General features: G+C 39.8%; 1 protein-coding gene and 1 pseudogene across 3 annotated transcripts; both read right to left on the bottom strand.

Moving 5' to 3' along the window:
* Positions 1-3,668: 3,668 nt before the first annotated feature.
* LOC139188631 (amino acid transporter AVT3B-like) lies at positions 3,669-5,637 on the bottom strand (annotated as a pseudogene).
* On the bottom strand, positions 3,669-10,536 carry LOC103412126 (disease resistance protein RPV1-like). Of its 3 annotated transcripts, XM_070806536.1 has the most exons (7): positions 10,418-10,536; positions 9,698-10,310; positions 8,476-9,568; positions 8,036-8,326; positions 6,451-7,938; positions 5,629-6,303; positions 3,669-4,724 (listed from the first exon to the last, which is right to left on the bottom strand). In XM_070806536.1, the coding sequence occupies exons 2-5, from the start codon at positions 10,291-10,293 to the stop codon at positions 6,598-6,600; spliced, it is 3,321 nt and encodes a 1,106-aa protein (XP_070662637.1). In that variant the 5' UTR covers positions 10,294-10,310; positions 10,418-10,536; the 3' UTR covers positions 3,669-4,724; positions 5,629-6,303; positions 6,451-6,597. The 3 variants fall into 3 exon arrangements, with proteins under 3 accessions (XP_070662637.1, XP_070662636.1, XP_028965667.2); XM_070806535.1 differs by having other exon boundaries at positions 9,698-10,467; XM_029109834.2 differs by lacking the exon at positions 3,669-4,724 and having other exon boundaries at positions 5,505-6,303; positions 9,698-10,428.
* Positions 10,537-12,797: the final 2,261 nt, after the last annotated feature.

Consider the following 12,797-nt stretch of genomic DNA (forward strand, 5'->3'; position numbering starts at 1 on the left):
AATCCGTTTCCAATGTCCGTTTTCCCAAATTCAATTGCTATTATATAGTTTTATTAATTGTACCATTTAATGTGCTTAGACCATCTCCAACCCTGGGCTAAAAGCCAAATTACCCCCCAAATTACCCCCCCCAAACACTCTCCAACCCATGCTAAAATTTTAGGCTAAATGCCAAATGCTATTTCTAGGCCAAATACCCCCCAGCTTTCCCCCCGGGCTAAATGCGAAATGTTTATCGGAATTTAAATTTTTTTAGATTAAAATGTTCATAAAATTAATTTACAATAATCTACATATTTATTTTTTTTTTTAAATGATTTAAGAAAAAAATTTAGGCTAATTTCATTCTTTAATAATTCCGGGCTAAAATTTTAGGATAGAAGGGTTGGAGCAGAAAAGATGTTTCTAGGCTAAAAGCTAAATTTTCCGGGCTAAAAAATTTGGCTTTTAGCCCAAGGGTTGGAGATGGTCTTAGGGGCAATTATTGTGACGTTTCCGTCTTCGCTAGTAGCGCAGCTTTTGGCAACTAAGTACTGTGAGTGGACCCCTTCTAAAATTACATGATTTTATAGTTTAATTGCATAAATGATTAGCATGCCTACGAATTTATGAAGTGATTTATGTGAAGCCTGTTGATTTAATATATTGATTATCGTCTCGTGTTTTGGTGAGGAATTATTTGTTAGCCTATATTGAGCTATATTTTAATATATATCGTATTTTTTATTAAAAACCATGAACTGGTAGACTATCTGATAAATGACGATAGGATGCTAGAACATGTTTTGAACCCCTCTTTATAGTGTAGACGATGATCGGTAACCTACGCTATGAAGTGGTATTTACGAGAGGCGTAACATTTTGTGCGTACCTAGTAGACACTATGCTGCCTGGGGCGAGGATCTGGTGTTGGCATTTAGGCCGGGAGAAATAATCCCTAGCTACGGGCTGAGGGACATGAAGAGGCATTGGGTCGGGTGGTCGTTATCTCTGGCTACGGGCGCAGAGACTGAGGTGCAGGCACTGGGCCGGGAGTTATATTTATTCAGTGATCTTTCTAGCAGCACACCGCGTTTATGAGACGTTTACTGTTTTGATTTCTGCGATGAGATTCCGCAATATGGCTTTTGAGATATTTTGGCATGCTAGGATTTTTATTAAATCCATCACTTATTATGCTAGTAGTTTTCATTTATATAAACTGTGGGGGTTAGTATCTTGATAACTGTTTTATTATTATTATATATAAACTTGGTCCACTCACCTTTGTTTTGCGCCCCCATTCAGGACTTAGAATTAAGGCACCTAATCCCGGCGTGGAGGCACTTTCGCAGCAGCATCTTCGGATCCTCTTGATGTAGGACCCACTCCTTTATTCATTAAATTTTATCTTAATTCTTTTTAGTGATTAGGTTTAGTTGTATGCTCTGAGCACGTTCCTAAAACTTTTAACTCATTGTATTTCAAATTTCTAACCCTTATTTATTTCTTATTCTTAGCTTTTGTATCAATTAATGGCTTTCGTCACCCTCGGGTGTCGGCCAGTACGTGTCGATCCTGGTATTCGGGGAATATCAGGGTCGGGGCGTGTCAGAGTTCGAGCCACTTTGGGTGTCATTGAGGGAGTTTGAGAGGAAGATGAGAAGAAAATCAGAATTAGGGGACAATAGGTGAAGAACAAGGAAAGTTTCTGAATTTTTGGGAATTCTAGGAATTCGAAAGTTTGAAGTTGCTAAGGTATTTTGCCAAGGGGTTTAGGTGAGGATTATATAGTAAGTGGCCAATTAATGATGGAATTTATGGGTTAGTGCAAAGGTCTTAGTTAACAAACGGTTACTTTAAATGGTGCAAATCCTGAGTGAAGGTGTGCGACGACTATTTAATCATTATTAGCACCTGGGATTGCAACATCAACAATGATTAAATGGGGTACTGTTTGGATTAATATTTGAACATTGGGCTGCAAGTGTGTGGAAACCCAAAGATGCCAATTAAAAGAAGACTTGCCCGAAGCCCAACATCAAGCCCAGAGACAAATTGGTACATTCTCATTAATGCATAGACCATGTGTCTATGATTTAAATGTCAAGTGATGGAGACTAACTCACAGTCAGCCAAAAAGTACTTTTCAGTGGCAATACAAGTAAAAAAGATGATGAGTCACTACCCTTCAATTGCTTTCAGGCAAGAGCAAAGCTACAACAGTCGGGCTAAAACACTTATAAAAGGAAAAAGAGGGCCCAAAGACAAGAACACTCAACCAATCAAACAAATAAACATACAAACTCTGCTCTCAAGCCAGATTTGCATCCAAAAGTTGTAATCAGCCCAGATCTCAGTCATTTTCAGGATATTTCCCTACAAAAGCTATCTTTTGTCTTGTTTAGAAGCTCTGCTATCACCCCTAGTGGCGTAGTATCGATTCCGTTATGTAAACTAGTTTACCATCCATCCCTTTTTATGTAAACTCAAAGAGAAGTGATTGCAAGAAGTTCAAACCTTACCAGACAAGGTGAAATCTTGCCCAAAACTCTTTGTTTATTCTCTGAATTTGTAGATCTATTACTTAATGCATTCTCCAGTATATATTCAAGTCATATCCGCATGTTTTCCTACTTTAAAAGTCTTATTCATATCTGGATCTGGTCAGTTTAATGGATATGCTTTCATTTAAAACCAATCAAGAATCAAACAAATGACTTAAGGGATATAGACTCCCCTCATTTGAACATACAAGACTATGAATTGAAAGTCCATGTTCGCAAGGCAAGAAAAATAACTTAATGTGGACTTAATCCATCCACGACAATCCTTTGATAACAAGAAGTCTGAGTAACTTGGGGCTCAAGTAGAAACATACTTGTTCTACATTTGTTATACTAAGATAGCAGTAGCACACCTAGCACTTGGTTAGTTTTGATTGCGAGCCTCAAGTCCTAAACCTAAGACCCCACAAAGGTACATTTCAGAACTAACTTTGTACTCTTCTTGTAGCATATCAACAAGCAAGAGCCTGACTACACATCCAAAGTGCCAATCCCTTGGGGAGCTGTGCTGAGGATCGAGGATCCCTCTCCGAAGAAATCTTCGCCCGAATAATACCGTTAATACTTTTAGCATAGTCATCTAATTGGTCGACAGGCTCGAACAAGGTACATGAGGTTTTGGATTTGTCTTCCTCTGGTTGGTCAGCCCCAGCAAAAATCCCCATGCCAGTATACGAACTTACAAAGGGTGCAGCAAGCTTACCCAGTATTTATCGTTGTCACAGCTTCTAATGTGGACGAGCCCCTCGTTCCCACCACTCTGCTTTCTCCACTTCAAACTTTGTGAAGTCACTCCACGCCTCATCTCCAATGACTTTCAAAATCCCTGCTGCCACGTTCTCATTTTCTTCATGTATGATGTAATGTAGCACAAATATTTGTTGTTGTGGCTTGATTTCAGCACATCAAACCTCGGCAGAGTTGGCATTTTAATTCTCTCTTTCTAGTTTCTATCTCATTCGTTCTCAAACAAGTCAATTCAATTTTTCTTTGTACAAGATGTATTCTATGTTTAACGTACTTTACTAGCACACAACAGAAGAATAATGAGGATTCATAAACAGCAAATGAAACAAACCTTTCCAAAACTAGAAAAAGCTCCCAAATCAAAAACTCAAAACATTTTCCGTGACAAATGACAATGCAAGCCCTTCATTAGATTGTGGTAAATTTCTCTAAGCATCAGACCTTTACAGGTTTTGAATAATGATGCAATCAAACTGTGATGACAAATCTTTTAGTCATACAGATAAAATCAGTCAATCTATGCTAATCAAAGTACACATCAACTCGTATAACCTTCATATACTTTGGCAGCAATCATCTCCTGGAGAGCAGACCAAGTTCCTGAAACCGCAAGAACAACTCCCAACACCAAAATGCTCACATCAGAGCACCATTGCCCCTACCCCATCTCACTCTTGAACACGATCAGATGAAACAGAGTTGGCACCACAAACCCTAATGCACAGCACACACCACTCCTGTCACATCCCGACCCGGGGTGGATCACTTCCCGGGCCCGCTCCACCACCGTAGCACGATATTGTCCGCTTTAGGCTCCGACTACGCCCTCACGGTTTTGTTTCTGGGAACTCACGAGCAACTTCCCAGTGGATCACCCATCCTGGGAGTGCTCTAACCCCCTTCTCGCTTAACTTCGGAGTTCCTACAGAACTCGAAGCCAGTGAGCTCCCAAAAGGCCTCGTGCTAGGTAGGGATAGGTATATACATTTAAGGATCACTCCCCTGGACGATGTGGGATCTTACAACTCCTCACCAACGACATGAAATCCGCGAAATTGTGGACCAACAGTGCCACCAAGATCACTGCCAAAACCAGCACCCATCTCATCCACAAGCAATACCTCCCTCCCCAAAACCGCCTTTCGACAATCTCATACACCGGGTTCATCATAATAGGCAATGTGAAGAACAGATTCACCACAAGGCCAAGCTTCACCAGGGTACTAATCAATCCTGCACCGTAATTAGCCGTGATCATATCCTTGGTTTGGTCCCCAAATGCAAAATAACCAAGAGCTCCAAAGCTTCCATACATCAGAGAAATGAATGTCATTGTCCAAGCCAGAACCTTCACAAACTTGTCCTTGTCTTTCGCCTCGGACTCCAATGGCAGAACCATCCCAACCCCTTCGAATGAGTACACCGCCACGCCTAGTCCATAAAAGAACAAATGGGTCAGTATTGCAATCGAATTCAACCCCCAATTAGAACGGAAAACACCCCCAAATGTAGAAGCTTTTGGGTGCCAATCCCAAAATCTGGGGTGTCAAATCGGATTAAGCCCCCTAAATTACCAAAATACACCCTTCCCCCTTAAATTGTAATTTTACAATTAAGCCCTCGAGGCTTCGATTCAAATTTGTTTTTGACGTTATATACACACACGTACATGAATATGATTAGGGAAACTCAAGAAAGTATAAGAAATTGAATTTCGAGGCTCAAAAATTAATTAGGACACCCACTCAGGGGCAAAATAGTCATTTCACATGTTTCGAAAATAAAATACAATATTTTAAGGAACAGTATTTTGCCGTTGTACAAGGATGGCTGACTGAACCATCACTTGTTGAATTTGAAAATTTGCTTGCCAATCAAGAAGCTATGACTAAACAAATGGGATGAGTTTCGTCTAAAGGTGAGGAGGAAGCACTCTACATCAAAAAAAAATAAAGGCAGCTTCAAACAGCATGTCGATGGTGGATCTAAAAGAAATGTTGACAAGGCGAAAAGTCATCAGGGAGAAGGAAGTTCTTGGCCAGGGGGAGCTCCAAAGTATCACGGCAACCGTGGTCATTTCATGTTACTCGTGTGATTTCAATTTTACAGCAATAATTTGTGATTTCAACTTAATTTAGTGCTTGACGTTGGCCTCAAATCAAAACAATTGGTAATATTAATTAGCAGCATGCAAATGTGGAGGCTGCAACAAGATTATGGAACAGATATTGATCTTTTGAATGAAGCCGTACGTTCAACTTCAAGCTGAAACCCATCTCTTTACATCCAGTGCCACTTTGTAAAATAAACTTCAGTAAAAAGAAAAGAAGCATACCTTACACATGGGTTGGTTGTAGTACAGAACAATCAACGATTGCCAATGTCATCATCCACTTCCACTCGCTTCACTCTCATCACTTCGAATGGCTTCTCCCCCATCACTTCCACTCGCCTCAGACTCATCTTGTCGCATATCAGCCACTACTTCAGGCTCCTTCGAAATGACATCTCAGTTTAACTTCTCAGCATCGTCGGCATACAACAGGCAGATCCCACATTTTTCCACTTTCACATAGGACAGGAGTTGGTCTGGACAATTCCGTGGGCAAGAGAAGTGGACAGAGGCCTCGGTGACGAGTTTGTAAAAGTCATTGGAGAGTTTTGCTTCCTTATCAAGTTTGAAGGCGTTATACCACACATACATGTGATATGGATTGAAAATGTAGTCATGCCGTTCTCCATATCCACACGGGAAAATGAAATGACGACTGATTTCCTGGCTTTCACCGTCATTATTTTTTAAAGTGAATTTAACTCCCAACCTCAAAAGCGGATATTGGCCATATGCGACAACAACAGAGAAAGCAAAACCCAAGAACCCTGCACGAAACCAATCTGGAGGAAGCTCGATGTTTACCGAAGATCCCCCATTTTGATAGCTGAACCAAACTGGAATTTGCCTTCCCGGGCATACAATGGTAACCAAAGGCCGCCGGTAAGGGTACTTTTCCTATAACATTGGTGGACATCGTATTATTTATATGATAAGAAAATAGAAGCTGCTCCAGGTCTAATTTGTTAGAGAGCAAAGATACATTTGTATTCAATTTAATCACAAGAGTGAGAAAAACAGGGGGAGAGAGAGAGAGAGACATACATTATCCTCTTCTATAAACATGGACGATGCAGTTGCCACTCGCAAAATTCTGAGCTGTGCATCAGCCATTATGTTGCTCTTTGCATTCCGATCCAATGCTCGGCAATTAGAAAATTTAAGCACCCCAGGAAAAAGTTCGTATTTGTCTCAACATTGTACGAGTGCAGTCCTTGAACTTGACACTGTCTTCAGGGATGTGCAGCCATCTGCTTCAAGACAACATATCACCGGGAGCTCTGGTAACGATTCAAGTCTATTGCACATGATTAAGCACAGGCGAGACAGCTGAGAAGCTTGTTTTATGCTTGCGGGTATGTTCTTAATTTTGGTTCCACTTAAATCTAAATCACGTAATGAGGTTAAGCAAATGAGACCAGAAGGGATTTCGGATATACCGCTGTAACTGAGGTCTAGTACTTCCAAAGAAAGCAAACTGAAGACAGTAGCAGGAAGCAAAGTTTCAAGTTTCCAACAGGAAAAGAAGCTGAGAGTTCTGAGTTTGGTTAAACTGTAGATGCTGTTTGGGAAAAACTCAAAGTTCTTGCACAGACGAAGATCTAGTGTTTCAAGCCCAATTAGACATTTGATTGATGATGGAAGCTCTTTAACCAATGTCCCTTCTAAACAAAGAAACTCCAGATCTTTCATTAGCTCCAATATTTCAGGAAATTCGTAAAATGCAGAGCAGCCAGTGAGATCAAGTCCCTCAAGAGATTTCAACTTGCAAATGCTCGTTGGAAGGCATATAAGCTTTTCACAACCTTTCAGTCGAAGTTTTTTCAGAACATAGAGAAACTCAATTGATGAGTGTAGTTCTTTAATCGATGTTCCTTCTAAACTGAGAAACTCCAGTTGTTCCATAGGCTCCACGATTTCTGGGAAGTTATTGAATTTAGAGCAACCAGTGAGATCAAGTTCCTTAAGAGATTTCAGCGTACAAATGCCGGTCGGGAGAGTCACGAGCATTTTGCAATCTTTCAGTTGAATTGTGGTGAGACTAAAGAGGTGCTCCAGTGATGATACAGGCAATATTTCTATTGTTGTTCCAGTCAAATCTAATACACTTATATCCCTGGGAAGCTCAGAAAACTCACCAAGAGAGAAACAGTGCTTTAGATTAAAAGTACCAGAGACTTTCAGCTTACATCTGCAGCTTGGAAGTTTCTTAAGGTTTCTACAATATCCAATGTTAAGCCTAGATATTTTTTCATTAGACCAAACTGATGAAGGCAATTCCGTTATACCAGTGCCTGTTAAACTTAAGAATTCAATATTGCCTGGCATCTCAGGAAGATGTTCGAGACGCATGCAACATCCAAGATTAAGATAAGTAAGCTTGTCAAGGTATTCAAAATACGAAGGTATTTTAACCAAACTTTCACAGTCAAGAAGATTTATATGCTCAAGTTTTGGACTCCGAGAGAGATTTGGCACTTCAGTTAGATCTTCGGAATAACAAAGATTGATCACTTTTAAGTTCATCAGATTCTGTAGAAAAAGTTGAAGAGAAATAGCAAGAATTAATAACTAATTATCGTGACTTTCTACACAACATTTATACATGAACTAAAATAAGAATAAATACCTTGTCGTCTTTCCAAAGCTGTTGAACATGGCTGTTGGGCATATGAAGCTCAACAAGATTTTCCGGAGAAAACTTTAACGGCAAAGATTTCAAAGGATATCCACGCCAGTAAAGATAACGAAGAGAATTTGGAAGATGTAGAGAAACCTTTAATTTGCAGGAGTTGCCAGTCTTAGAAAAATCCACACTTAGCAATATTAGCTTAGACATCGATCTGAAATCTGCATCGTTCAATTCTAGCTCTTCAAACTCAGATCCGTTAAAGAATATGGCTTGAACCGATACTGTTCCCTGACAATCAAGAACAAAGTATAAATGTGAATACAACATATATCCAACAAAACTTAATTGAAACTGCATTCATAGGAATCCTACTTGTTCATCAAAAGTTTGCTGGTTTTTTTTTTCTTCTTAGGAAAGTGAATGCATTTGACTCTTACCGTGTTATTTCTCAATACATGATACACATCCTCAGCACTAAACAACCTACTGCGTTTTCCAGGCTCTTCAATACATTGCTCCAAAACAATTGCCCTGCCCATTTCTTGAAGTAAATCATGCATCTCTATTTTTCTCCATGTTGAAACAATTGATATGAGAGACATGTCAATGAGAACCCTAGTTCCGGATGCTACAGAGAACCCACGAATATCAAACATTTTTTTTACATCATCCATACGCTTTCCTTTATGAAAACATGCTATATCCAGAAATATCTCCTTCTCATTTTTTTCTAATTCATCATAACTTCGTCTCAACACTTTATGGATTTTTTCACTTGGAAATTGTTTCAATTTTTTCAATTCGTCTTCCCACTCTTCTTTGCTCTTGCCATGAAATGAGGACCCCATCGTTTTAAGAGCTAACGGATTGCCTCCAGCATAATCCACCACCATCAGTGATAACTTTGTATAATCTGTTGTAGGAGTGCTATTCTTGAAAGCATTCAAATGAAAGAGCTGAAGAGCTTCATCCGGTTTCAATCCCTCAATCTCATAGATCTTGTCATCTTCAACAGTTTGCTTAAGTGTGTTCCTATCTCTACTTGTTATAATGATTCTACTTCCAGTGCCATACCGAAGATGATCGCCAGCTAGATGCTCCATTTGCATTGGATCACTCACATCATCAAGAACAACAAGGACCCTTGTACGGCTGAGTCTTTCTCGAACAAAAGTTGATCCTATGGGTAGATCTTTTTCCCTTAATATCTCACTAAGAAGTGTATTTTGCAAGCGGTCTAGTCCATTTGTTTGTCCTGATATCTCTCTAACATTTTTAAGAAAACAACAAGCTTCAAACTTAGAAGAGAGCCTGCGAAATACAGCCTCGGCGAGAGTGGTCTTGCCAATACCACCCATGCCCCAAATGCCTACAGTGCAAACATCTACTGTATCATTCACGCATAATAACAATTCAATTTGTTCAATGTGGGTTTTAATTCCAACCAGGCCTTTTAAATAACATGACGATTCGAGAATCAATATGTTCCAAATAGTGTCGACAACTTTCTTAACTAAGTCAGCCTCCGTCCTGGCATATAGAATTATGAAGGACAAACAACTGTTTATAAGTACAAACTTCCTTAATGAATCTAGTATGAATAGAAAAACTTTTGAGTACATGCAGAAATTTGTATAATTAAGTTAGGGAGTTAGTTACCCTGTTTTGCTGGAATGATCAAATCCAGATATACCGGATGCTTCTTTCAAAGCGGCCCTCCAGTTGTGCACATTGTCAATCCTGTTCTTGAAACGTTTCTCAAGTTGAGAAAATGCATCTGCATAACTCCCCTGTTGTTTTCGTACATCTGATGGGTTGATGTCGTAAAAAATAGGTATAACCATCTGCCCATATTTTTCCTTGCGCTTCAGCATATGTACCAGTTCATCCAAACACCAAGAGGAAGAAGCATAGTTTCGTGAGAAAATGACTACTGAAACAGTAGATTTCTCGATTGCTTCTAGAAGGGCAGGTCTGATGTCGGCTCCTCTATTAAGTCTGTAATCTATGTATGTTTCGATTTTCTTCTGAAGTAAGGCCTCATGAAGATGGCTGGTGACACCAAGGCGGGTGTCCTCACCTCTGAAACTAACAAAGACATCGTACTTTTCACGAGGAAGGGGGATATCACCATCATCATCATCATGATCGGTAGCAGCAGAAGAATCCCGAGAAGAAAATGTTAATGATCTGCACCACATGTACAGCAGAGTCATGATGGTGATGAAAACTTGACAGAATCCGATGAACTCCATCTCTACTGTATCTAACACTGAAAATCAAGCAAATGAAGTGAGTAATTGGTTATAGATAGACGAAAGAACATCTGATATTTGAGATGAACGGGATAGAATAGAACTAGAGCAGATTTTACTTCACCAATGGTAGTAGTTGACTTGAGTTGACATTGACTATTTGCACAAATTGGTTACAAACACGTACTCCAGAAAATTCAACAGACATGAGTATATAGAAAGTAGAAGGGAAGTTGCCCAAACCCTTCCTCTGAAGAAAATATACATTCAAACTTTGAAAGCATTCACGCCATTCAAATGGAATCCTTATCAAGTTGTCTGATTAATATCAATATCCATGGGACCCAAGAAGATACAAAAATGGTGCAACAAGTCCAGACTTGGTGTTGTGTACTCCAGGGTTTAACTTTTACAGCAAGTAATAAAGTCAGCAACCAGCCAACCCCACATCTCCTCCTCCTCCTATCAGATGTACCCAGAACCCTCATACATGGACCATGACCAGTTCAACTGCTTGCAGAAGTCTCGCACCTCCTCTCCTCCTAGTCTTCGTCAAAGTTGGAGAAGTAAAAGGTCCTCACTTCTGCCAAGTTGCCCCTTTGAGAGAGAGAGAAAGTGAGAGAGAGAGAGAGAGAGAGAGAGAGAGATTAAACTTTTCCGTTGAACTACAGACAGGTTATTATTGTTCAAGGTGAATGGAATAGCAGTATTATCGAATAAAAAGAGATAAGTTGGAGTTGGTTGCTTAAGCGGTATAGTGATAGCCAAGTTAGAGCATTTCTCGAAAAGAAAAGAAACATACCTTACATTGGTTGTATCAAGGTCGAATTCAATTGACAATTTTACATGGCTTCATAAGTTCATACTCATCACTGCCACTCTCCTTCTCCTTCATGATCTCCTATTATTACTGCTTCTGCGAAATGACACTGAATTATAATTTCTCAGCATCTTCGGCGTTCAACAGGTGTATGCCACACTTTTTGACCCTCACGTACGAAAGGAGTTCATCAAAAGTATTCAGTGGGCAAACGAAATGAACAGAGGCCTCGGTGACAAGTTTGTGAAAATTAGTGAAGCATTTCGCTTCCTCATCAAGTTCAAAGGCATTATACCACACATGCATGTGATATGGATTGAAAATGAATGCGTTCACACCCTTCATCATATTCAGACGGAAAAATGAAAGGATTACTGATTTCACGGCGTTCACCACAGTTACTTTTGAAATTGAATTGAACTTTCAACCTCAAAAGTGGAATCAGAAGATATAGGTCGTATGCAATAACAGAGCATAACAAATGTGTACATTTACTATAAAAGAAAATTGGGTACTTTTTATATACAAAAAACTGGTACATTTTAGATTACAAAGTGGGTACATTTTCTGTTCCATATCTTCTTCCACTTGTTCTTTCCAGAACTTGAGATCATTTTTAATTTCACAGCATCTTTGGCAATTCCACTGACGTCGGACTCGTCACTTGATTTTTCACGCTCATCACTTCTACTGGCTTTAGGCTCATAATGCTTCTGACTCATGTGATCCCATGTACTCTTCAGCTTCTAATTCCCTTCACATGACATCAAATTTAAATTCGCCGTGCAACAGGCAGACACCACACTTTTCCTCCATCACAAGAAACAGGTTGGCTGGAATTATCGAGAGGGAAGAAGTGAACAGACGCAGCAGTGACAAGTTTATAAAAATCAGTGGAGCATTTCGCTCCCTCTTCAAGTTCAAAGCCATTATACCATACATGTACAAGATGTGGATTGATATCATACTAACTTTCATCACATGGAAATTTGTAAGAACAACTGATTTCACGCAGTTTGCCATTATTCGTTGTGAAATTGAACTTGACTCCTAAGTTGGAATCCATATGTCGGTGGAATGCAACAACAATGAAAAAGAGAGGTTTTGAAGCCTGTTCAAAACCAATAGCGATGAAGCTTGACTTTTATGGAAGATCCCTCATTCTGATAGCTGAACCGATTTGAAATTTCATACCCCTGACATATGATCGTAATATTCCTACTCGTGAGAAAATAGCAGCTGCGTACTCCAAGAGAGGTGCACGTGTATGTGTGTGTGCGCGCACGAGAGAAAGGGAGACTCCAATCCAATGACGCAGTTGCCAATTGCAGAAGTCTAAGCTGTGCATCGGCCATTATGTTGCTCCTTTCATTCCAATCCAATGCTCGACAATTATAAAATTTAAATTCCCCTCGAAAATGTTCATATTTATCCCAACCTTCTATGAGTGTAGTCCTTAAACTTGACAGTCTTCACTGATGTGCAGCCATCCGCTTCAAGGAGTTGCAACACTGGAAGCTCTGGAAGAGATCGAAGCCTCTTGCAATTCACTAAGAGAAGGCGAGACAGCTGAGAAGCTTGTTTGATGCTTGCAGGTATGCTCTTAATCATGGTTCCACTCAACTCTTAATCTCATAATGAGGTTATGCAAATGAGGGTATCAGGGTCTCACCTTCTTGTTTTC

This window comes from Malus domestica, chromosome 10 (genome assembly GCF_042453785.1).
Source record: "Malus domestica chromosome 10, GDT2T_hap1".
Classification (NCBI taxonomy): Eukaryota; Viridiplantae; Streptophyta; class Magnoliopsida; order Rosales; family Rosaceae; genus Malus; species Malus domestica.